General features: G+C 42.2%; 1 protein-coding gene across 2 annotated transcripts; it reads right to left on the bottom strand.

The window, feature by feature from the left end:
• Window positions 1–48: 48 nt before the first annotated feature.
• MIA3 (MIA SH3 domain ER export factor 3) lies at window positions 49–25,368 on the bottom strand. 2 transcript variants are annotated; one of them, XM_069852672.1, is made up of 29 exons: window positions 25,216–25,368; window positions 24,268–24,401; window positions 21,299–21,385; window positions 17,358–20,298; window positions 16,163–16,444; window positions 14,431–14,480; window positions 12,184–12,315; window positions 10,979–11,000; window positions 8,802–8,890; window positions 8,581–8,658; window positions 8,390–8,500; window positions 7,483–7,554; window positions 7,163–7,267; window positions 6,302–6,424; window positions 6,066–6,189; window positions 5,143–5,198; window positions 4,970–5,060; window positions 4,724–4,862; window positions 3,741–3,842; window positions 3,583–3,643; window positions 3,427–3,462; window positions 3,268–3,335; window positions 2,886–2,983; window positions 2,648–2,779; window positions 2,354–2,422; window positions 2,158–2,234; window positions 1,946–2,017; window positions 1,154–1,304; window positions 49–768 (listed from the first exon to the last, which is right to left on the bottom strand). In XM_069852672.1, exons 1-29 carry the CDS (start codon window positions 25,355–25,357, stop codon window positions 434–436), a joined length of 5,979 nt encoding a protein of 1,992 aa, XP_069708773.1. In that variant the 5' UTR covers window positions 25,358–25,368; the 3' UTR covers window positions 49–433. The 2 variants fall into 2 exon arrangements, with proteins under 2 accessions (XP_069708773.1, XP_069708774.1); XM_069852673.1 differs by lacking the exon at window positions 1,946–2,017.
• Between the last annotated feature and the right edge of the window lie 243 nt (window positions 25,369–25,611).

The raw sequence follows: 25,611 nt of genomic DNA, 5'->3' as shown, positions 1-25,611 counted from the left end.
TAAAGGCCCGGCCTCTAGTAACTGCAGCTCAATGATGGGAGAGAGAAGGCAGGTAGGATAGCTTTTTACTTAAAAATTATTTCCACAGGAAATGAGTTGATTTACATTTTTCATGAAATTAGTTCATTCACCAACTGGTTACAGAGGCTACATTTAATTAACTAGCCACACAGGTACAGCCTTCCTATTGCACGTTTAGAGTAGGTTCAAGTCCATCACAAAAAGGTTCTTGCAGCCCAAGACGATGGATGAGTTTAAGGTGATCATAAATGCACGTAAGATGTCTGTAGCAATTGGATAAAAATTAATCCTGCAAAAGCCAAAATATACTGAAATGAGACAAGTGGCTTCTAATAAGAGAACCATTTCCTAATATCCTGACTGCAGGAAGTGCACCAGTCCATTCCACAGAGCTGCTGCCCAGACACTGCAGTCAGGGTTTCTGTGCTGGAGGCTGTGTGTAGTCCTTTGAGGCTGCAGGCGGCGGTGGTGGTGGAGGGCCTAGGGGGTAGTCCCTGGGTCCCAGCGGAGGCAAGTCTCTGTTAGCAGAAGGTGTATAGTCTCTGGAACCAGGTGGGGGGAGCCGTGGGCCTGGAGGATAATCTCTTGGGCCAGGAGGCCCCAGGGGTCGAAACGAAGGGTGCCCACGTCCATAGCCTCTTGGATCAGGAGGTGGTGGTAGCTGGCCAGGAGGCAGATCTCTCATTCCTAACGGTGGGCCAGGTAAGAAATCTCTTGCAGCCGGAGGTGGCAAGGGAGCACCATGAACTGGAGGGAAAGGAAAACAAGGCTTTAAATGACATCTTGCTTTAACCTAAAGGGTGGCGCTTCTGATTTGTTCCTCATTTTGTTGGAGCAGCTCTCTGAGGAGGATCTGTCCCGTATGGACTTCACATAGTTCACAGTCCATGAATTACATCCTAGTGACTTTTAGCTGCTGGTTTCCATTTTAGACTAAGCAAGGAAAACACCTTGGCACGAGGAAGGAGGCTTGAAACAACCCACCTGCCTCAGCTTGCTAAACAAGAAAGCTCGACCCCACAAGGTGTCGGGAAGCTGCGTGCTAGCGGCTGGCAGCTCTCAGTCCCACACTAGGCTTCGGGGAAGCACAGTGGGAAAAGCTAAGTTTCAGCACAGGGCAATGCAACTGTACCTAAGGATACAGGGAGAGGTCGAGGCCCAAAGTGCCCGCGAAGAGGAGCTGGTGGCGGTCCATAGCAAACAGGCGGTGGAGGTCCCATCACTGGGGAGGTCATGATAGGTGTCCCAGGAAAAGACGGCGGGCCTTTGGGACTAGCATTAGCCTGTGCGACAGAAGTTATACTTCAGTGCCTTACTCCTTGCATCAGAGAAGTACTGACACTGCTGAACACCACAACCACCCGTCCAACGGCCAGGAGGGGAAAGAGATGGGGAGAAAAAATGAAAATAAAAAATCCACACCCCAACACACACATAACCGACACAGAAGAGAGGGAAAGTTCATGCACCATCATTTTCCTTCACGCAGAATACTGCTTGCACTACCTCAGAACGAGTGTGTAGTGTACCTTCTCAGATGACATGTTTTCTTTACCTAAAGCTGTATTATAGAAACGTTCAATTCCTTTTTAAGTGTCCTTGGTGGGCAGCCCTTTAGTAAAGGGCCTGGCACCTTCAGTTACATTTGGAACTGTCCTTAAATACCACAGGTAAGTCAGTTTAAGAGTATTGTAGTAGTCATTCCAAAGTGTGTGCCTGCAGTCCTTAACGAGAAAGATCTCATTTCCTCAATTCCATAAAAACCAGACAGCAACTGCTCATTAGAGAAACCTTGTGAGACAGAGGTATAAGTCTCTGGTTAGTCCCGCACAGTTATTTTGTTATTTTGCAGTTCAGAACACCAAGCCTGTTATTCCTCTCCAACAAAGCGGAGTAACACCACGTTCAGCCTCTGAATACTCACTGGAGCTGGTTCAATAGATGAAGGTGAATCAATGGGTGCACAGGGGGCTTCTGACTCTTTGGGAGAAGGTTGCTATTTTTTTTTTTTGACAGCAAATAAAGACAGTGACAGGATGTAAACAAGACAGAACACGATGCAGTTAAAGAGGCTGCAGGAAACAGTGAATCATGTATTAAAAATGCTTCCTGAAGGTTGGGTTTTTTCCAGCTTACCACTCCATCCATTGCTGTGGAAGGGGAGGAGGTTCTTGGCCCACTACTCATCAGGGATGCTATAGTGGGCCCAAGATCTGCAAAGAAAGCCACGAATGCACATCTTACCAAGCTTGGAATAAGGAACATGGGTTTTAAATTATGTTTCTGAAGTGAAAGAATAATTGAAAAAGTTGTTGCAGGCCACGTAATTTACCAGGAACAGACATCCTTCCAGGTAACTCTGGTGGCCTTCGTGGAGCAGGGGGGCCATCTACCACAGCACCTTGAAGGAAATAAGAACCCCTGAGACCCATGTCAACACATGCCTGAGGCTTTTTTTTTTTTTTTAGAAAAAAAAAACCAACCAAAAACCAAAACACAACACCCCCACCATTCATTTATGTATTAATAAAGCAGCATCAGTACTTGACACTATCCCTTGTACCAAGATCAGACCTTAAGCTTTCTTGGGTTTGTAGCATAAGAGCCTGTTATCTTCACTGCTTACCAAATTCACCTCTCGACCCTTCTCTTCGAGGAGCAGAAAGGGGCCGGGCAGGAACTTCTATCATCTGTGTGGGTGATGGATTTCCTCCACTCACAGGTGATGGGCCAAAAGAGCCATCTCTGCTTAAGGGCCCTAAGCCACAGAAGAAAACACACTTTTTTACAGTTTATCACAGCCTTATGTTTTTTGGATATACTGACTCAAAGACCTAAGTTTTGGGAGAAAGAGCAGCATTTACCTCGTCGTGGTGGGACCTGGTGATCAGGTCTGCCTGGAGTTGGCTTTACAATTAATGGTCTTTGGAGCATGATGATTTTTTGGTTTACTTCTATTAATCTAATTTTAAAAAATAAAGGATTTTTATTATTAAAGTAGTACATGCGAATTATATTTGTTATAATGCGACAAAGCAAACTGCTGTGAAAGGTTACAGCTTTCACCAAGAAATTTTATTTGAACCATCAACACAGTTTAATAATTGTTTAAAACTAGTAACTTGAATATGCACTGCCCATTTGGAGCAAGCAGGATAACTGAGCATGCTGCATTGTTTGAGCTCCTTCTCTCCCAAACGACATGCAGCTCATTCAAAGAATAAAAATAGTCTGTACTGTACTTACTTTTGTCTCAGGTTGGCTGCTTCTCTTTTTTCTTCAGCCAGAGCTCTCTCAGCAGAGCGGGCAATAATCTGTTAGGGAAAATTTTGCCAACTGCATTAACTGCACTGATCCGAAGTCAAATACAAACTGTTTGCATCAGAAATGGAAGAACATTCTTACCCAATTGTCATGTGCCTTTTTCTCATGAGCAGCAATCTAAAGAAAAAAGAAGCAGTTTAGTTAATTTTGTCCAACTACCAGTTGGACAAAATAAATAACTCACTACTGGAGCAATGCTGTAAAAGGCAACACAAAAACAAGCAAGCAAAAGTTTACCTGGTTTTTGTAAGATCTCTCTGTTTTTTCCAATTCTTCTTCCATATCTTGAATCCTTTGCCTGTACAAAGGAAAAGAGGGGAAGGAGAGAGGTTTAAACGAATTTTCTTTGATAGCTGAAATAAAGAAAAAAAAGCACCTTCAGAAATTTAAGTTACTTGTAAACTTTAACTTCCTCCATGGCCAGCAGGGCTTTTTCATCTGCAGCAGGCAATTTCTGCTCCTTCTCCTGACGCTCATACTCCTCCTCGGTTAGTTTTCTGTATAGGCGGGGGGGAAAAAAAAAGCACCACCGTATATTCCACCATCCTATATCTACTACAACTCAAAACCAAGGTATTGCCCTGCTAACAGCAACAATATCAGAATCTATAATAGTGTGTGAGGATACAAAGAGAGAATAAAGAGATACTTTTTTTTTTTTTAAGAGACAGAATATGGTCTTTTGAAACAAACAAACCCTTTGTGTATAAAGCCTGAACGTTAAGGACACAGAGTTAAGTTCTGTCAGCATCTAAAGATTTGTCAGAATCTAACAACTGCAGACAGTTCATCTCTCAAAATCCTGTACTTTACCTACCAAGACATTTCAGTAAATAAATACATAAATATGTAAGTGAGGAATGAACACAGATATACAACTAGTTCTTCACTGCTAACAATTCATTCGAGTCAGCTGCCACCACTAATTCAGCCTTAATTTAGCCCTGAGAACATAAAAAAGCTCACAGGGCTAAAATACTAAGTTTCTATATTATGAGTATTAGACTCACTGAACTGAGGTCAGACTAACTGAAAGAAATCTTAACCGCCACTATATTCTCCTTGATATTTCTCAACAATGTGTCAGAGCAACCACAGAATTTGCAGACCAAACCACCCATCTGCCCTCTCCAAAAGTCTGCTGGTTTTTTTCAGTAGAAGGAAATATTGTGTGTGCAAAGCAACAGTCTTTTTAGAATTTCTGGAATGGTAGAAAAAGTGAAAAAAAAAAGGGGTGGCATCTTCAACCATACTGAAACAGAAGTCACTTTTCATTCCAAATACAACTTCAACTTATTTGATCCTTCTGAGCAAAGAGCTGTTGGATAGCGCCTATGATACAACAGGCTACGTTGCAGAAGGCTAATTAAAGGCTTACTTCTGGAGCGCCATCTCTTTCTGCTGGTAAAGTTCACCAAGAATCTCCACTTTTTGCTGTAGTGTTTTGCATTCATTTTCCAGTCGAGCTTTGGCTGACTTGAGCGAACAGGAGTCATGTTCTAATTTTTTTATTTGCTCTATTGGAGAAGCAAAAGTAAGTGAGGAAGTCACAGTCACTTAAATGTTGTTTCTTTTTAAATCACAAGCAGCATTTAATTCTAAGGAATTCTTTTGCTAAGCCTACCTTCCAACTCAAGTCTTGCTGCTACCTCATCACTCAGTTTGGACTGGAGAAGATTTCTGTCATCTTCAACTATGGATAACATAGTTTTCACCTGAAAAGAGGAGGAGAAAGTTTATCATCTCAGGCGTAGCAGTTATACGACTGCATTTATTAGATATCTAGTGCAGTCATACCCTGGAGACATCCATCATCTGCTTAATCTGAGTCTTCATCTTCTCATTCTCATCATCTAGAAGAGAAAAAAATCTATTTGTTTTCCTGGTTTCTTAACCCCAATTCCCTGGACTGTACACCTATTAAAAATAATACTCCCTACACTTTAATCTGGGATAAGTCTCCTTACATGCTCAAAAAAAAAAAAAAAACAAACCCAAAAAAAAGAGGGGGATGTGGGGAACAATGCACAATAGCAATTCCCTGACCAGCAGAACAGAACTATCTGATTTATTCCAGAAGGCATTCAGAAGATTCCTTCTTGTCACTTCTTCTAGCCACCACACTAATATTAATGTGAATACAGTACCTGTTTCTGCACAGGTACTGAAAATCAGAAAGTGGGAATTTCCAGCCCACATACACCGTATGGTTAGAAAAAAAAAGGGGGGGAAAAAAGGACTTCAAAATCAGAAATGTAGCAAATACACGCACAACAAACATGACAAACTGCTTGAGTAGTTTTGAAAACATCTATTTCAGTCTTTCAGGTTTAAAATGTGTGATTACCTAAAATACCTACCTAACCAAATGCAAGCAGAAAACCAATCAAAAATTCATATTAAACACAGCATAACAACGAAGCTGAGATTCTCAGCTTTCAGAATGCTCTTCATTACTAACCTTCATACACAATCTTTAAAACTGTGTCATTACACTGAAAATATACCTAAAAGATAATCTAAAAGCAACTACAGGCCTTTGTAACAGTTTCTCTGTTCAGCTAGGAGGTATTTTGTGTTTGAGGATTAAAGCTGGCAGTCAACCCCTAGGCAGCTCCAGGCATGGATTCCCCTTGTTCCCCACAGGACATGACACGAGCATACCAACATCTACGCTTTAGCCACTGGACGTATCAGTTGGCAGGCAGGATTTACTGTACCTGGCAACTCCCCGTTGGCCAGATCATCTCCTGTGTCCCATTCACGCCCTTCATCACCCTTCTTGGCCTCAGATGTCGAATCCATGTCAAGTTGCTTCAGCTGCATAAGGCAGTTAGTTAAAACCTAGTAGTCAAATCAAAGGGTCACTGATGAAGAATCACTCTGCATTTTGTAAAGTATTTCAAGTATTTTACGATGCACAATATTTAAAGCAAGCTTGTTATAGAGAACCTACTTCAATTTCGTTTTCCTTGTAGGCAAGTGCTTCTTCTATGTCCTTCTGAGATTTCTGATACAGTTTGATCTGCTCACTGAGCTCAGCATGCCTCTCACTCCAACCTTCAGCTTCTTTTAGCAGCTGTATGAAGCACCAAGGCAAGATGATTACGCGCTTTATTTTTAGTACAGAGTATATGTAACTAAAGGCTATTTTACTACCAGCTCTAGTGATAACTGATCACCACAGATCACAGATAAAGGGCAAACTTCACAGTCATCACAGGCCTCATAGTCTGGTGCTGGGAATCCTTCTGCAATTTATTTGATGATTTTACAAATTTAACATTTTCTCAGCTAACAGCCCAACATCAGAACCAAACTGCTCCACACACGATAAATCAACTGTAGTAGAGATAACCAAACCGCATTCCTTAAAAGGCCATCTACTTCATATATGGAGAAGAAAACAGAACTGAAAGAAAAGAACTGCCATAACATTTCAGGGCTAAAGACCCTTGCCCTTTAGTATAGATCCAGAATTGCTTTTTAGCAATTCTCTACCATGATTTCCTTCAGTCCTGTTCCTGACCATGCAGCGACCACCACATCAGCACTGACTTTCTGTGAAGTTGCTGACAAAAACTGAATCACTGAAACTAGCAAAGCCTTCATACTGAAGACATGTGGCTTAACTGCACAAAAACCCTATACAGGCAGGCACAAGGGGGTTAAATTTTATCTTGATAATATGAAACGTGGAATTCTGACAGGTTAAGAAAACAGGACTTGCTGAAGTTATACTCAAGAAAACTCGGAATAAGGCCCTAGCATTTCATTCAAAAGAGAAGCCAAGTTGCCTGGCCTGGGCATAACTTACTTGCTCTTTGCTCTGCTTCAGCCTAGCATTCTCTTCCTGCGCATGATGAAGTTCAGATTTCACTTTTTCTTCACTTAGCTTAGCTTCATTAAGGGCTATCTGCACCTACATATGAAACAAAAACAAACACAAAGATATAAAGCCAAATTGTAATGGAGCAAGTTCTGCATATTACCTGGCAATGAAAATGAAAAACACAGACATGTATAACCAACCTCGAATCCGCCAAGCTAGCATTTTTGATTACAACCTAGACACAAGTTTTCCTGGTACGAAAGCCTGTACCTATCACTGTTAAGAGAGCATAGACAACGCTTTACCTCTGAAAGCTCTACAGAATGCACACTGATAGCCTCTTGAAGTTTCTCCAAGGACTTCTGGGTTTCAGAGATCTGTATCAGAAAAAGATGAGCAATGACTGTATTGGCCTGGTACATGCCTTAGCTCCAGTGTGTGATTACTTTACCTGTATGTTTTGGAAGCATAGAAGTCAAAACACCAGCAAACTTCAATTTAGAGCAGCCATTAGATCAGTAGCAACACAGCACTGCCTTATCAGCAAGGCAAAGAATACAAACACTTAATACTTCAGAATCAACTCTCTGTGACTCTGCCTGCAGAAGTTTCTTGTACACCCGCACAGACTAGAGTGAAAGTACCACATGCTGCTGTCATTAGCAACAACCTTTGACCAAAACAAGGCCAAAGCTGGAGCCATTATTACAGGCTTAAGGAAAGAAAGAAGGAAAACTTAGAAGAGAAACAACTCACAAATAAAAAAACTCACCACACCTCTGGACAACAAGAATGAGGAGTAGCTTAGATATCTTTCGCATTTACTACAGAACTAGATGCTTCCTCTACATACAAGAAAATACCTCTTGCCAACATGAAACTTTTAGCCCTCAGTATTAAGGAACTTCCTGTCTCTGGCTAGGAAGCATTAGACTAGCCCATGACTTGAATACCTCAGTTTGTGTGTGAAAGCACATAACCACACAAGTTCATCAATATCTTATTAAACAAAACAAACAAAACCCAAACCTGAATACATTACAATCAATAGATTCTCCCCTTGAGCTTGGGATGAACTTGAAATTTAGTTTCAGTCATCTTTTTTGAGATGGTCCATGTTGTCTGCGCTACCTCTCTTTGTTCACCCATTAGGTTGTGACCAGCTTTTAAGGCACATGAAGTTGAAGACAATATGAATGTGATTGTTCTTACCTTGTTCTGTTTCTTCTCATTCTGTTTTCTCTCTGTTTCTAGCATTGTGCACAGATTTTTCACTTTGTCATCCAGCTGACGATTTGCTTCTTCCAGTCCTTTGACAGTGTCCTATAAAAAAAAAGACCATCTAAAGCAAGCTATTTTACTGATGTTTTTGATTTCAGAAAAGACAGTTAATTATTTCTTACCTTCAGCCCTGCAGTTTCATCAGAAAGAATCTCTTTTTGTTCTTGGGCCACTTTCACAGACTCCTGTGCTTCCTTTATCTAAGCATAGAAACAAACAGAACTGAGGAAATTGTCAATTCGGTAAGAATGGAAAATAAAAAGATATAAGCTGTTGCACTGACTGCAACATTAAACCACTGACAAAAAATGAGGAAGGATGGGACAAGAACCTAGAACAATACCTTTTGATCATATTCTGACATCTTTTCTAAGATTTCTGTTTTTTCTTGCAGAAGGTTTTTAATCTTTTCAGCCAGTTGCTTTTCAGTCACTAGGAAAAAAAGAAAGATTACTGTAATTGTAATTCATATCATGGAAGGAAATAAAATCAGAGCTATCATTACTACTACTTTAGGGAACATAAAGTAAGGACTGAAGCATAAATCAGGGTAGTGTCAATTCCCTGGCAGTCAGTCCTTACTGGCAGGAGCCTATGCATCTCTAGCTTCCATTTAAAGTTAGGATTGAAAACAACACAGTAACGCATTGAACACTGACACAAAACATATGGCTCTTACATCCACTCCACAGAAGCTGGTCAGAGAACGCACAGCAGAGCAGAGTAAGGTGCTGGCTACACACAGATGAGGTATGTTCAAGGGAAGAGTTGGCAGTGAGGATGTCAGAGCAGTCTCAGAGTGCTGCTGTGGCACTCTGGGAGATGCAACACCTTCCCTAACAACCATCTCTTCCTGCTTTATTGAAACTGAATGTTTGGTCAGCAAAGACAATAGGATGAAAGCTCTGAAAGACCAACTGTGAACAGAAAAGAGACTGTCAGCTAGCAGACAGCATCAGTGAGCCTCAAGGAACTGCACCGCTTTCTAACAGACCACAAAAGGGCTGTGACCAAGCACCGGTTCGTTAGGCATGCATCTTTTCTCAATGTAAACCAACCACCCCATACGATTCAGTGAAAATCATTAACATACTTAAATTTTTATTGCAAATTAATTTAAAGACCATCCAATTGTTGTTCTTTTTCAAGTCCTAAACCACGTCTGTATGTGAACACCTCAAGCCTCATATGCCTCTAAGCGAATCCTGCAACACAAACAGGAAGCACTGGTTGTTCCAACTGCATCCCACAGGATGCAGTGGCAACTGCAGCTCCTCCTTCCCCTCCCACGTGAGGGCTTCTGGGGAGAAGGAGCCTAGCCCTTTCTGCTCTGGGAGACGAAGAGCCAACAAGTGACTCCTGAGGTACAAGATAGTTCTCAGCAGTTTGAGGAGGGCAGGAATCCCTGCATTAGCTTGGTCTCCCAATTTTACTGCTGTCATGAAGACTGGAAAATAGATTTTATCCTTGGGACTCCAAACACAATATACTTTTTAAAGTACTTTTATCACTGTTAATATTGCCATATTTTGGATAAAGATTCTAAGAACAACATGACCTTTACCATGTTTGAAGAATAACCATTTGTTCTTAACTTTAGTAGTTTCTATGCAGTATCATACAGAATAGTTTTCGGGGGAAAAAAAAAAATATTAGACCTATGTACCACTTTTTTTTAAGGCAGGCAGCTAAGTAATTTCTACACCACCAATACCAGTGTTTCCCACCTCTGGTAACAGTAATTGTTTTGCAGTACAGCTATCACCTTATAGACCTAAGACAGATTTTTTTCAGCTCATCAGTCCTGCACTCATTCTATAGAAGGAAACTGCAGTGTAACTAGAACAAAACCAGAGAGGAATGGCTGATAAGTAGTATGGTTTGTGAAGAAAAAAGAGGCAGAGAGTTCACATGAAGATAATTCTTCCATATTTTTGTTTTGTATTAACTTCAAATTTCAGCATTTGAATTTCTATTCAGTACACTTTAATTTTATATACTTGAAGCTGGTGAAATGTTCTTGTAAAAATTGACGTGCTGACCACAGGAGTATATGCATATTTAGGTCTACATTCAGGTCTTTTTGTAACTGCACAGCACTGTGTTTCAGGCTCCCCTCGATCCAAAAAGGCAAGAGGAAGTAGCTACTGCTTTTTGTGAAAAGCAACAAGCAAAAGCAGATCCACCACTAGTCAAAAAACCAACACAAACCACGTCCCACTAGCATTGTACCAGTAAACCAATGCATCATGTTTATATTGAACAAGGCGGAGGTTTTCCTTGCCCTCTAATTTGCAGATGTGAGGTGCATTGTTTCTCCTAATCAAAAGGTTATGAAAAGCAAAACCAAAATCCTCAGATTCAAGCAAGTATCACCTACTGGACTAGCTTACACTGTAACCTTAGACTTGGCATTCTCCTTGAAACGGAGTGAAGATGATACTTAGGTGTGTAAAAGTTTTGAAGATTACTTGAATACTCAGGTCTCTGAAACAGACTGAAAAGCAGACAAAAACTTACCTTGATATATTCTACTCTTTACCTAGAGGAGAATAAGAAAAAAATTAGCCATAAAAAGTGGCAAGTGAAAGATTTTATTAATTTTCCCTACAGAAAAGTCACCGCTTCTATGCAGATTAAAGAAGCATATGGAAAACACATCTATCACTGCCAACGAGAGTGTTGAATAACACTACAAACAAGCTTAAGCTGTTTTCTAATAAAAGCTTCTAGGTTAATGCCCTGTCCTACAGCCTGTTTACTCAGTCACTAAAAGGATAGCAGTAACTGCCCACATCTTATTTGCAACAAAGAAAATGAGACCATTTTGCATCAAAAAACAGTCATGAACTTGCAAACTCAAACCACACCTGCAGCCTTGTTCTTTTCCTTTTAAAGCAATATGTTTACATGACAGTTGCTCAATTTGAAATTAACACCCTCAAAGAAGAATTTCAGCAGCTTTTTTTATGCTGCTATGTGAACATTATTTTGCATTTGAAACTGGCAGAATATATTCGATATTGAAACTAAGCAATGAAAAAAACTATCAGATAATATTTGATTTATTTTTGTCAAGCAAAGTATTCCACAGGCTTCCAGACCACATAATCAGCCCAACTGGACATCTATAAAATAAACCGTCCTATTTGATAGCCATCGATCAATTCCCAAGGAGATGCACTGCTATACTGGAAAGCTGGGGATGGTATTTTCTTGCACAGAAAATTATCTATGTAGAGAAGAGTGAAGAGCAGAGTAGGGAAGCGGCTCTTCCAGTAAGAATTAATATCAGGTGTTTAGGGTCCCAAATGCAGCAGTACAAGCAGTTTGACAATACAGAGGGAGAATGAATTGCTTGTTTAAAAGATAGCCAGCAACAGGCTCAAGCATATGGAAGGCTTCTCATTTCAAAGATATACTGGCTCTTTCCTTAGCCTTCTTCATTTATATCATACTACCTTATTCTGCTCTAAAAATGACCCTTACAAAGAAAACCTTTAAATAGCTTAAAAGAAACACTTCTTAACTTTAAAAAAATTACAACTTATTTTGACTATTATGCCCAACATTTAGTTCACATTAATGCTCTATATATAGAAAAAGTAAAAATGCAAAAGGCTACATATTGCTTTGACCCTAGTAATGCTGAAACAGTTTAACCATACAAAAGACCACGCAGTAAGTGAAATATCAGCAGGCTTGCAAGCGTGAAGCATACTCACTGAAAGGCAGGTTCTCCAGAAAATTATAGCAAGCGTTGCAATTCCCACTAGGGCAGTGATAATAACAGGCTCCCATGGAAGTCCATGGAAATCAGGCCCAGGATGCATTTCCTCAGGCAAGGCAGCAACCAGCTGAAAACCAACAACACTGACAACTATGAACATGTTTTCATGAAATACTCTGACAAAATAAGTAGTCTGCCAAATGCTTTTATTCCTTTACTGAAAGCAGAGAACCATCTAGAGCTTTCTCACTGTTTTTCAGTAAACTGAAAACCGAAAATTAAGGAAACCACAGAGCAGCTCAAAGCTTGCATTGCAGTCTGAGTATCCGTGTTCTGGTTTGAGCTGAAGTAGAATCAGTTTTCTAGCTTCAGCTAAGTCTCGTCCAGATAACTTCATTTTCTGAAAGTTAACTGCATGTTTTTCAGTGTTTCTCTCTAGAAGTGATAACATGGTATACAGAGAAGACATTGCTTATCTTTATTCCTATAGTAACCAAGGCTATGCTCAAGCTGATGGAGTGTCATAGGTCAAAGAGGCAAAAAAAGTCACACCTGCAGGGAAGGCTGGACCGGACAGGTGACCCCAAAGTGACCCGAGTATTCCATCCCATATATGTCACATGCAGTATAAAACTGAGGGATCATAAAGGTCTCGCTCTCTTCTTTAATGGCTGATGTCCAGCAAGGACCTTGTCTGTTTGCCCATGATCCTGCAACAGTGCATTCCTGAATCCAGTTCCTGAGCCCAGCTCCCTCCATCCTACCACTCACCTTTCCCATGTCTGCTCTGCAGCATCTGTGGTGACGTATAGTCATCAGGTGGGTGGGGGAAACACATTTTCATAGTTGTAGATATTTTATTATTATACTCTTATTAATAGTATTATTATTATTATTTCATTAAAGCTGCTTTAGTTTTAGTTTCCAACACACAAGTCTTTTTCCTCTCATTTCCCTTTTCCTAGGGGTAATGGGGAAAGGAATTGGGAGCCCAACTGCTTGGTTTTAGTTGCTGAAATTGGCTGGGCCAGGGCTAAACCGTGACAATCTGGAAAACACCTTACAGTAAGAACCTGCTGGAAAAGAACAGCTACACCGAAACAAGCCAATACACGCCTCCTGTTACCCAGCACTAGTAGTTACTTGGTCTGTTTGCAAGCAAAGCTATAAGGATGGAAAAATAGAGAAAAAAAACGGCTTTACACGTGGATTTTTGTAACAATCCAGTACAAACAGTTGGGATCTTTTCTCGGCTGCCACCCTGGTGACAGGGTCACGTGCCATGTGTCCCGTCACACGTGTCTGGAGGCCAGAGAGTACAATGGCCTGGGAGAGGTAGGAACACCTGGCAGAACACGCAAGGCTGACAGAGACGTGACATGGCACTTTGGAAATAAACTGTGTGAGCCCTGCAGACGCATGAGACCAAAACAAGGGCACACATGCGCTTCCCCCGCAGGGCTGACCTGCATCATAGGTGGGTGGGGATCATATATTTGAATATATTTTGTTATTATTCATAGGATCATAGAAAGGTTTGGGTTGGAAAGGACCTTAAAGATCAGGTAGTTCCAACCCCTCTGCCACAGGCAGGGACACCTCCCACCAGACCAGGCTGCCCAAACTCCCCATCCAACCCAGCCTTTAACACCTCTAGGGAGGGGGCAGCCACACCTTCTCTGGGCAACCTGGGCCAGCTGAACTCAGGTAGGAATTCCTTCCTAAAGTCTAATCTAAATCTTTACCCCCTACAACCTAAAGCCATGCCCCTCCGTCCCATCACTCCATGCCCTCGTAAACAGTCTCTCCCCAGCTTTCTTGCAGCCCCTTCAGGTGCTGGAAGCTGCTCCCAGGTCTTCCCAGAGCCTTTTCTTCTGGAGGCTGAAGAGCCTGTCCTCACAGGGGAGGCGCGATTATTCCCCTATTAATAGCAGCGGCGTTATCGTTTCATTAAAGCTGTTTTATTCCCTAGCCCGCAAGCCTTTTCCCTCTCATTTCCCGTTCCCCGTGGAACAACCCCCCTCCCCCCCGCCCCGGCACCTGCAGCAGCCGCCGCGCCGGGGACTCCTGGAGGCGCGCGCCGGGGCCCATGGCGGCGCGAGCCCCGCCGCCAGGCAGGCACACGTCAGCCCGCAGGGACACCCGCGTCGCCCGCCGCCTCCGGCCGCCTGCGTCATCGCCCCGCGCCAACCGCCCGCGCGCAGCCCCGCCTCGACCGACCCACCGAGCGCTCGCTACTCACCCGCAGCAGCAGCTCCCGCCACGCCGCCCGCGCGACGCCCTCCGCGGGGCCTGCGGGGAGAGGGGGGCGAGATCAGGGGGGCGCCGGGAGCCCCGCGCGGCGCCAAGGGCAGGCACGCACCGGCCAGGCGTGCACCGGCCAAGGGCAGGGATGCAGCGGGAGCCCCGCAGCCGCCAAGGGCAGGGATGCAGCAGGCAGGGCCGCACCGGGAGCCCCACAGACACCCTCCCACACAATACAGTTTCTGTGGCATGTGAGGTGAGATTTCAAATCACGGCCCCCGCTTCTCCAGGAGGGCATCAGAGCCAGGGCAAAAGTGGTTAGAAAGGACAGCAATATTCCACAGGCTGGTTTAGAAAAGGCACTGCTGAGAGGGGCACGAGTACACAAAGCCATTTTTGCCAAGCTTCAGACAGAGCACATACAACTTCAGCAACGAGTCAACAACAACAAAATCACGTACTCTTCACTTCCTAATCAATAAACCTATGTCTTCTTGACGATTGATTCTATGATTCTAATAAATTTATAGCACTGTTAGTATAGCACAAGCTTTAAACCACCTTTACTTCTACAATGATCTGAAGGCTGATACCTCCTCTCATGCCACTCACAGCCAGGAAGGCAGGTTAACAGATTCAAATAACCACTGCCCAGCTTGTTGTTATATTGTGGAAAGGCTCCTGTGACCAGCAGTTCTACAATCATCTGCCCTTGGTTCTTCTCAGTCCTTCTAGCAGTCCTCATAATTACTGACAAACAGCATTTAACTACTGCTACGGAAGGAATGGAAGACAGTCTAAAGTACAATTCAATACCTGACTGCTAAACCACACAAGTAATCTACCAGCCACAAAAAAAATTCATTAGGTGCCTTTGCATTCAACCTACAGTTTCCCTCAGAACTTAGAAGGTGCTCAAGAATGCTTGTCTATGGGGATGGTAGAGTACCTCAGCAGCATAAAAAAAGTTGAGCAAGACGTGCCTGACTTTTTTTTTTTTTTAAATGCTCTGTAAGGACAGATTTATTAAGCGTAATGCAGAACAGCAAAGCTGAGCTTAGCACTGAGAATGGAGTCAGAGGTAGTTTCGTGCCAAAACATAGCTGGGGAAGATGAGGATAACAGGATCCCTCCACAGCATAATGACCAGTCAGCACACTTGCTCCAGAGGGAGAAGCAAAACAGTCAAGCATTTCTCCTGCCCCAACAAACACCTTAGCCAGAAATTGCTGAACTGCTTGAGAGAAGCTACACTACATCTTTCCTGGAAAGTAATATAAGCCCAGAGTCACAGGTTAAAATAAGCAAGAAGGGAGAGTGCATGATTTACAATCCAATGGTTAGACTGTCAGTTCTCCTGCAAACTGAAGAAAACCTAGGCTGATGTTACCCTTCCAGTGGTTTCAGCTACCATTTCTGCTATCCACTACCATTCTGAGACACAGTCCACCAACCTGAGCACAAAGCTCCAGCTATGACACTCACAGGAGAACTTTTTTCTATAATGCAAAAAAAGTAGTAGAAATACCTCCCTGCTAAAACGAGTGATAGCAAGATAATGCTGCCACTAGAGGGACTCTCACAATTAGTGAAAGCCATTCGGATTACAGCAAAGTGCAATGAAAATATTAGTGGAAAACCTTGGCATTTGCCCCCCCCCCCCCCAAAACATTCAACCATGCTCCTCTTTACATGCAAAAGATCAAAATAATTCAATTCCAAAAGATTACCTGCAGCAATATCTTCCTTGGCACTCTGTTCTGAATCAACTGACCCAAAAGAAGTATCTTCCAGCAGAGATCCTCTTTCGCTATTGTACCCCTCATCAGATTCTCTGTTATCCAGTAAGTTGGCCTCTTCAGGTTGGGGAGCAGTATTAACAGTCCTCTCCTCCTCCTCAATAGGCTGTTCTGGCTTCTTATCTTCAAGATGCTGAAATTTCTGATTGCTCTCATCAATGGCATTCGGGTTTCTGATAGGAACTCCATCATATTCAGCCTCTTTTGCAACATCTGTGACAGACAGGGAGAGACGAATTAAGCACTGAGCTATTGTGTATTTTGTACCTGCAGCTGTCTCCAGTGAAATACTGCATTTAACAAAGCTTTCTTGACACTTCAGCTTGTGTACTGCTTCCAACATATTCTCAAACAACTTTCAGTAAAATCTAATTAAATGTTTATATAGAATTTACGCAAGGTATCAACCACTGACTTTGCAATGAAACATTGCAAGTTGAAATATTTTTATCATTCATGACTCTATCAGAAATTACATACGTGATAGGTACCTACTGTGAAAGGAGCTTTGCTAAGAGCATAGCTTACCATATTGCACATTAATTAGAAAAACCAGCAAGTCTTCAGCAGACTCTACCTCTGGTTCTTTCCTCATCAAAAGATCTGTTTGTTCAGTATTTCTACTTATGCACCCTTTTATGAACGTGGGCAAAAATGTGGGATAACTGAGATTTTAGGGGCATAGATTTAGTGCCTGAACTTCACATTAATCATTGTATCCCTCCTAATTGGTTGCTAGTTCATTCAGCAAACAGACTGATCTAAATACTCTATAAAATTGAGCACATTGGTGTATGTGTATCCCCATTTCTAAAGACAAGAGGGATAGACATGACCTGAATAGCTCCTTTTAGCCATAACCATGCACAGATCCTACTTACATGCACAGAACATGGCCTTATGAACAGATCTGCTGAGCTCAACATCTTATCTCAGGATTTTTCCCATCACAACGCTAAAACTATGCATTAAAAAAACCAGCAAAATCCCATCAGATTCTAAAGGATCTCTTTCAATTCCTCTCCCTCACCTTCTTCTTAAAGCTTCTCTAGGTTACACAGTACTGTCTGGAATAGCGTTTTACTTTTTTCTTTCCATCTATTTATTAACTGGCTTAACCTCCTACCTTGAATATGCAGCTGATCATCATCTTGTTCTGGAACAGATGCAAGTGGGACACTCTCACTAGCAGATGAATATCTACTCCTTAAAGAATATATTAATTCTTGAATGTCATCCATCAGTGCACTCTCCTCATCGTACAAATCCATCTCTTTCACCACCTCCTCTTTATTTTCTTCCACTCTGTAATCTAGAACTTTTCCCACAACATCCATAATGCTTGATTCTGAAAACTCAAGTATCTGATCCAAAGCTTTTTCTATATCTTCGTTATTATGGCTTGCCTTCTGAGCAAGCTCCATCTCTACCTTCATGTCGTGAAACATAGCTTCTACCCTAAACATGTGTTGAAGGCCAAGGTACTTTTGTAGACGTGTTACACGCTTTTCATCAAGAAAATCTCTCATTATTGTAAGCCGCTTCACAGACTCATTGAAGTCTGTTATAGTGTCATTTGTGGCTGCTGAGCTGTCAGCAGGGCTGGGAAAATGTGCAGATTGCTGGTGGTCATTTCTTGTATGCTCCAAATTTTGCACCTCTTCAGAGTCTTTCTGTGAAATGCTTTCTGGCAGATGGTCTTCCCTTTGGTTAAAGTCATTGTTGTCTTCTGTGTCAGGAGACTGGAAATTATGTTCATCCACGACTGGTGGTTCCTTAGTTTCAGAATAATCCTCAGCTTCTACGATATCTTCCATCTCATCCGATTTTGCATCTTCACTCACGGGTACATCACGTTCTTTGTTCCAGGTTTCACTTGCACCTTGCATGATGACTGTTTTTTTACCCTCCTTAGAAAATGAGTTTGTTTCTTCTCCTGTTTTGTAAGTGTGATTTGCAGTTCCTGAAACAGCTTCACTTAGTGCTTCCAATTCAGGGTTTGTACTTCTAATATTTGGTGTATCATCCTGTACACTTAAAGGCCTTGCTTGTGACAGCTTTGCACTTGCGGCATTCTCATCTTCCAGTAGCTCTTCCTCTGCTTGTTTCAGGTCAGGGTCATCTTCAGCATCTGGTTCTTCAGACTGCAATTCCGGTCTTAGTGTCCTTTCTTTAGCTAAATTTGTGCCAAGACTTCTGTCTGAATTTGCATCCTCAGTACGAGCAGCTCCTTGCTGAGTAAGACTCTCCATCTTATTATTCTGTGTAGTGCTTTTTGATTTTTCTTCAGGGGAACATGAATTCTCAATGCTTTCTTTAAACACTGTCACCTTGCCAAGATTTCTTGAAAGCTCTTCTTTCCTATCCGCCTCTGAATACTCATTTTCCCATGGCCCAGGTTGTTCGACAGCTCTTCTATGTTTTGGATCTCCTTGTGCTGCAGAGGTTTCTTTCATGTTTCTACCTTTTATTTCAGGTTCTTTGTTAAAAGAGATGGGTTTTTGATTCTCGTGATCAGTTTCCTCTGTTCGTTTCAAATCTTCTTCATACCTTAAAAGGTCTTTTTCCACAGTGGGCACTCCGTGCTCTAGTTTCTCTTTTAAGAGGTCAATATCTCCTAAGTCACTTTGAGATACAGTGTTTACCTCTTCCACTGGTTTGGCTGGAACACCAACAGAAGGCTTGTCCTCAGCTCCTCCTTTCTCCTTTGTTTTCTCCCATAACTTTTTGTGCTTTAAATCACTTTCTAAGATCTCTTCCAAGGTGTCATGCTCAAACTTTTGCTCATCATTCTCTATTTGAGCAAATGGCACTCTCTCTGGACTTCTATTGATATCACCAACAGGTGGTTTAAAAGCATCTTGCTTGCTTTTAACAAATGATTTGGACTTCAGATCATCCCCTGGACTAGGCAAAACATGAGGATCAGGAACAGCTGTACTCTTCAGCTCTTCAGTATGTGACTCGCTACTCTTCAGCTCTTCAGTATGCGATTCATCAACCATCAGCTGCTCTTCAAATTGTTCAGTTCTGCTTGTTTTTTCTTTTGAACCCAGATCATCTCTACCTATAGGTTCTTTTCTAAGGAGTTCTTCAGACAGATCCTCAGGCCGAATTGTTGCTGGTGCTTCTCTCTTACTAATTAGCATCACCTCATCCTGTTTCTCTTTTGTTTCTTGAGATTTGTACCTGTCCACACTTACACTGTCCCCCGACTTCTTGCTTTTACTGAAGGCATCCATAAGAATTGACGCATCGGAATCATGTTCTTCCTCATTGTCTCTTTGGTTATTTAGCTCTGTAGCAACCTTTGCATCTTCATGAAGTTCATAATTTTGTGACTCAATATCATCATTACCTAAATCTGCTGGGGATGCAGTTTCTTCCTCTGCCATAAAAGACAGCAAAGGGATTTCTTCAGACTGATTTGCAAAGTCTGGCTCCTCCTCTGCATCATGACTATCAATGCTCAACTCTTCATTAAAATCATCTTCCAGCGATGTAACAAGGCGAGTCACCTCATCATCTGATACAACAGCATCAGCAGTTGAGCCAAACTTTGTTTTCAAGTTCACAGAAAGCTCTCTGTTTAAAACTGTATAGGCATTTACTTCTTCACCCTCTTTGTCAAGTTGACTGGTTTCACCCTGAGGAATACTAGCGTTTTTGGTATTTTCACTTTCTAGCCCTTTTAGTTTCCCATGTAGCATTCCTTTCAAGTGCTCATGTGCAATTTTATCTCCCTGAGAGTTTTTTTCATGACTATTGACACTGGAGTCTCCCCCAGTATTTTCAGTTCTTTCTGTAAGAGAACTGTCTACTTCTTCTGTCATAGCAAGGACTTCCTTGTCTACTTCTGTGTCGAACTCAAGACTGCCCGTCTCCAGAGCATTAAGGGACTTTACTTTATCAGCCTGTTCAATTTCTTCAGCTGGTTTTGTCTGTGGATCACTTGATTCAGTTTCCCCTTCATTTGCTGTCATCACTTGCAATGACTTCAAAAGCTCATCCACATTATAATTATCAAAATCATCCCTTCCGCCATCAAAGCAGACAAAGTCTGTTTCCTGAAATGAAAAGCAATATGTAGTCACAAATATTTCCTTTACTACATTGATATGACCAAATCTATTTAGTTGGTTAAAGATGCAGCGGCAAAGTAAATCATATTAATCATGCAGAATTAACCCCTTGAGTCCTTAGCCAAAAGTCTTCTAAATCAGTCAAAGTTTTGCCCAAGGACTCTTAAAACCTAAATAAAAAGTTTACAGCTTAGCCTTGTCAGAGACTTCTCAATAAGGAACAAACTGAAAGTCAACAACTGGGCAAACAGTATTGTGCTTTTCTCATGACGTATATCCTGAAATAAGAACAAATCTATGGCTGAACACCAGTGGGAAGAAAGCAAATGTTGCTAAGCTTGTTTGTCACAATTTCTTTTAGCTGGTCTCTCATCAAACAACCAAGTCCTCCAAGCAGGAGCTGCCTGTCCACAATTTCTGAAAAAAAACCCAAAAAAATTAAACAGCAGTGCAAGCCACTGGACATGATTTCATAAGGGTCTGAAGCTGCAACTCCAAACAGGCTTTACAAAACTCTGGAGTTACTAGCTATTAGTGCATGAAAGCTATTTATATGTGTAAGGATTGAAAGAACAATTCTAGAATCAAAGTGCTGAGTATATCAGGTTTTGTTTGTTTCTGATAGTAGGTAAAACTTCGAAAATTGGGGAAAAGAAACAATTCTAAATACATACCAAACAGCCTATGTGTGAGCCCTCTAGCAGCATTTCTAGAGCTTCATCCAAAGAGATTTTGAAGAAGAAAACCAGAATGTTCAATAAAGATCAATGCCCACATTTTGGGCTGATATTTACACACTCAGCCACATACACAGCTGTATGAATGCTCCACACCCCCAACATGTATGTGCATCTCCACTCACTGCTTACTAACAAAAGGTAACTAAGGATGAGTGATGTTCCCATTCTCTTTCTCAAGGATTTTATTGAATGCCAAGGTAAGAAAGAGTAAGAAGCCCAAGTGAAAAATAACAAATAAGACTTACATCTGTTGGTAATTCTAGCTCCTCATTGGAATAATTATGATTTATTTCAAGTAAATCCTTTGGAAAATATCCAAAATCACTTCCAACCTGCCAGAAAACAAACACAAGCAAGGAAAAATCAGTAAAACAGCTTTCAAGGTCACGTGACTATGTTAAAATCCTAATTACAGACACCAGTAACAACCATGTCAAACTCACTCTCGAATACTTCTACATGAAGTCTAAAACAGTGAATAAAAGATTAGCGATACTTTGTTTATGCAAGAGTATTCACTGAGGTTTTATACTTGCATTTCACAATACCCTTGTGAAGTTGCTATGTTTTATTGTTCATATTTTAAAGTCTGTCTTATGACAAATTATTAGGAGAGTTGGGAGTTAAGCCCAGGCATTCTGACTCCTCTGCTTTAACCGCTATTGTGTGCTCTCACTTGTACCACATATGCCTCAAGTATTTTCTCAAGTAGTAAGAGGAAGAGAATCTTTGACTAATAAGATTTACATCCACACAAAATGTTACAGCCCAAAATATGCTCACTTTGTAGCTTAAGGAAAAAAAAATTCTTAAAGCAGATTTTAGGAAAATGCGAAATTCTACCTGAGGTAATAACCCATTTTAAAACCCATGTGGAAAATATACTCCTCCTCTGCAAGTGATCTTCAGTGACCAATACAAGCACAGATCAGTTGCAGACGTCTATTTTCAACTGAGTCAACATGCCAAGCCAAAGCAAACAGTAGAAGACAAGAATCTCTTACCATTTACCAGATAAGATCTACACAGTAATGCTCTCAGTTAACAGTTCTGACAAAGGCTGTGAAGAAGCCAATATTAATAGCATACTATCACTGTCCAGATTAGGTAATCAGGCAATTAGAGCCTGGTGGCCACACCTAGAAAGGCACAGAGTTCCTAGACAACCAAAATATCTGGGGGTTAAAAAAAAAAAAAAAGTGTTGGTCGTTTCCCTGATGTTTGCTTTTAGGAGCAAACCCTTTCTTGAAGAGTTTGTTTGGGAAGAGCACTCGGTTAAAAGTCAAATTAAAAAAAGAAAACAGTTACGCTAAAATAATTAGGGAGTACACACATACATGCCATGACATCCCAAAAGGGCTAGGGCAGAAGGTAACATGTCTGCCACTGGAATTTGTTTGATCACAGGCCTCACTAGGTAGGCTGCTTTTAATTAACAAGCAACAGCCTCCCTCCAGCTCCAAGACTGCACACAGCAGGCACAGCTGGTCTGCATAAATCAAGTTGCCCAGCTGAATCTGGCATGGGAAGTCACAATGCACAAGAGAGACCCCAACGCTATCTGCAAGTCAGGGTCAGACATGCCCATGCCCTACTCAAAGCGCAACACCAACCCTGCTGCAGCATTTGCAAAGCAATTGTTGCACTATTACAATTAACGCAGAATCAGTTAATCAAACTGGGGGAAAATGAAATAAGGATTATAAACAGCAACAAAAAGGAATTAATCTGTCACCATTGCCCTAAGGGCACATAGAAAATAGTGTAACACAATTATAAAATGACAACAAATAAAATGGACGCTTACAATTCTTTTAGATCTACCAACTTCTGCTTTTACTTGCTAAACTCAGTGCAAATATCCTTTTAACTTGGAGACACACCTACCTGTTGCATGAGCTTCATATGACTGACTAGGTAAACTGAATATTAACTCCACAATTACCTTATACCTGCTGTCTGCTCTTGCAGCCTGCATACACCTTGTTAGAAGATGCAAAATTGGCCCCATGCTGCTACTCCATGTCTCAAGAACTGGCAGCCCTGGATACCTACACTGACTAATTAACCAGATTATTTATGGTACAGTACACATCAGAAGGGAATTACCAGCATGATACAATTATAAACTCTTATTTAACCATGTGCTGCAGTTTTCTGCTCTCTTCTGTATTATTCTAATTGGATTCAGCTCCTGCTGAGAGCTTGGCTGTCCACACCCAGCCTGAACAGGTTAGAGAAAGTGATATATCCTGCTTTTCACTCAAGTTCCACAGTCAACACCCAGCTGTGGCTTCAGGCAGCCTAGACCACTGTCACAGGAAACTGTCAAAGCAAGAAAGGAGGCTGGAGTAAACAATTTGGACACAAGTAGGGATAGCACGAGGAGTGGGCAACAGGCACTAGGTCTAAGCAACCTCCAGAATACAGCATTTTCAAGGGAAGTCCACAAAAAGAGCTCTTCCTCCAGTGTACCTCACTTCTGCTTCTGTCAGGCAAATAAGCTGTTATCATGAAAGCCAAGCGGAGTATTCTATGAAATAACTACAAGTACAGGGACCCTTCTCTGCCTTTAATTTTCTCTTGATTGCCCAAAGACTAAGACTCAGTCAAGGCCACTGCTCTGCAATCTGCTACAATGTGTCATTACAGCTGAGAGACAGACTTTTTAAAAACCAAGTTTACCTTAACTGTTTAGTTTTACTATCTTTTTTTTTCCCCCAAATCTGCATGCAGCTTAGATAAAAAGGAGAAGACAGAAGCTGAACAGTAGGAAGAGAAATGTGATTAAAACGTGAATGTGGAATGATCTTTAGCAGGATTACAGAGCACAGGAGGAAACCACGTCACAGGTAAACACAAAAGCAGGCTTAAGCCTCTGTAGATGGGAACGGAGACTCAGCTTGGAAGCTGGAGGCAGGCTCATAGGCCACAACTTAAAGTGCTACATGGGCAGGTTTTCAACATAAAGGCAGTTTTGCAACAGTTTTCTAACACACATTAGCGCTGCCCATTTTTGATAGCACTTAATGACCTTAGTTTGATCAAACCACATCCCATTTCATACAGATTTCAAGATGAAATGGCATTCATTATGTTATTTAGCTATTCTCAAAACCCTAAACGTCTTCCTGCAAGGCAAAATGAAGGAAAAAAGATTATGAACAGAGAGTAATGAGAAGAGGAAGAATAACAAAAGTTTGATGGTACTTACACTTCCAGCCCAAAGCTCAGTTGATTCTCCTACTAGTTTGTAATACACGTACACTGCTTCTCCCTTCTTAAAATTTACAAAGCGACAATCTGGACCTTTGAAATCCTGCATGGCCTTCCCTCTGCACATTAACACTGTTTAAAGAAAAACAAAAAGAGTATTACATTAAAAATAATAATAATAAAGCAGATTGATAAAAAGTGTCTTTGCTAACTGGTAGAAAAAGAGACCTCCCTCTACATGCCGGTTTCCTATTTTACAGATTAAGTCAAGAAATAAGAAACTAAAACTGAAAGTATAGCTAAAATAAGAGATTATTCTTAAAAAAAGGCAAGCTTACTGATCAAGACAAGGGTTTGACAAAGCACTTGAGAATTACATTTCAGAAATGAGCTATGAAGCTAGTTATTAATATTAAATTAGATGGGCTGAGAGATTACTTCTGTGTCCTAGTGCATCAGTCCTGACAATAACCAATGCATAAACACTATCCAGAAAGTGGGTTTATTACAAGAGGGTTTTGCAGGGGGAAAAAAAGCAACAACAACAAAAAAAACCCAAACAAGGAGCTGCAGGGATCTGAAAACTTGGTCAGAAGAAGGACAATGTGTGTCAGCATCATGTTTCCATTTTCCCGAATCTCCTCTATTTCTGTGCCAAAGCTGGGGTGGGGAGAGAGGAGGGAAGGAAGCAGAGAGGCAGGCAGGAGGGAAAGAAGGGAGGGAGAGGGAGGGAAGGAGGAAAGAACGAAGGGAGGGCGCTGGAGGGAGGGAAGGAGAGGGAGGGAGGGATGGAGAGGGAGGGAGGGAAGGAGAGGGAGGGAAGAAGGATGGGAAGGAGAGCGAGAGGGAGAGCGCCTTTGGGAAATGCCTCCTCGGCGTGGCATGCGGTGCTGGCATGCCCCCCGCGGCCGGTTACGGGTCGAGAGGCGCCTCCCGCCGCACTCACTGCTGCACTCGGGGTCGGCGCAGCGCTTGCGCTCGGCGAAGCGGCGGCCCAGGTCAGCTCCGGCGGCGCGGGGGAGGCGGGCGGGCGGCAGCAGCAGCAGCAGGGTGAGCAGCAGGCGGAGGTCGGGCGGCGCCGCGGCCATGGTGGCGGCGGGGAGGGAGCAGACACGTCAGCAGCGCCGGGAGGACGAGCGGCGGCGGCGGACGCGGCAGGACCCTCCCCTCAACGGCCCGAGACAGCCCCGACCCGCCCCGCGGCCGAGCCCGGCCCAGCCGGGACCGGGAGCGGGAAGGGGAGGACGCCGGGTCAGGGAGGCGGGGAGCCGTGGAGTCGTAGAGCCGCAGAACCAGGGAGTCATAGAAACATGGAATCGTAGAACCATGGGCTCATGGAATC

Source organism: Phaenicophaeus curvirostris, chromosome 2, assembly GCF_032191515.1.
Source record: "Phaenicophaeus curvirostris isolate KB17595 chromosome 2, BPBGC_Pcur_1.0, whole genome shotgun sequence".
Lineage (NCBI taxonomy): Eukaryota > Metazoa > Chordata > Aves > Cuculiformes > Cuculidae > Phaenicophaeus > Phaenicophaeus curvirostris.
The sequence above is the reverse complement of the archived record's forward strand: the minus strand, read 5'-3'. Positions and strand labels throughout refer to the sequence as shown.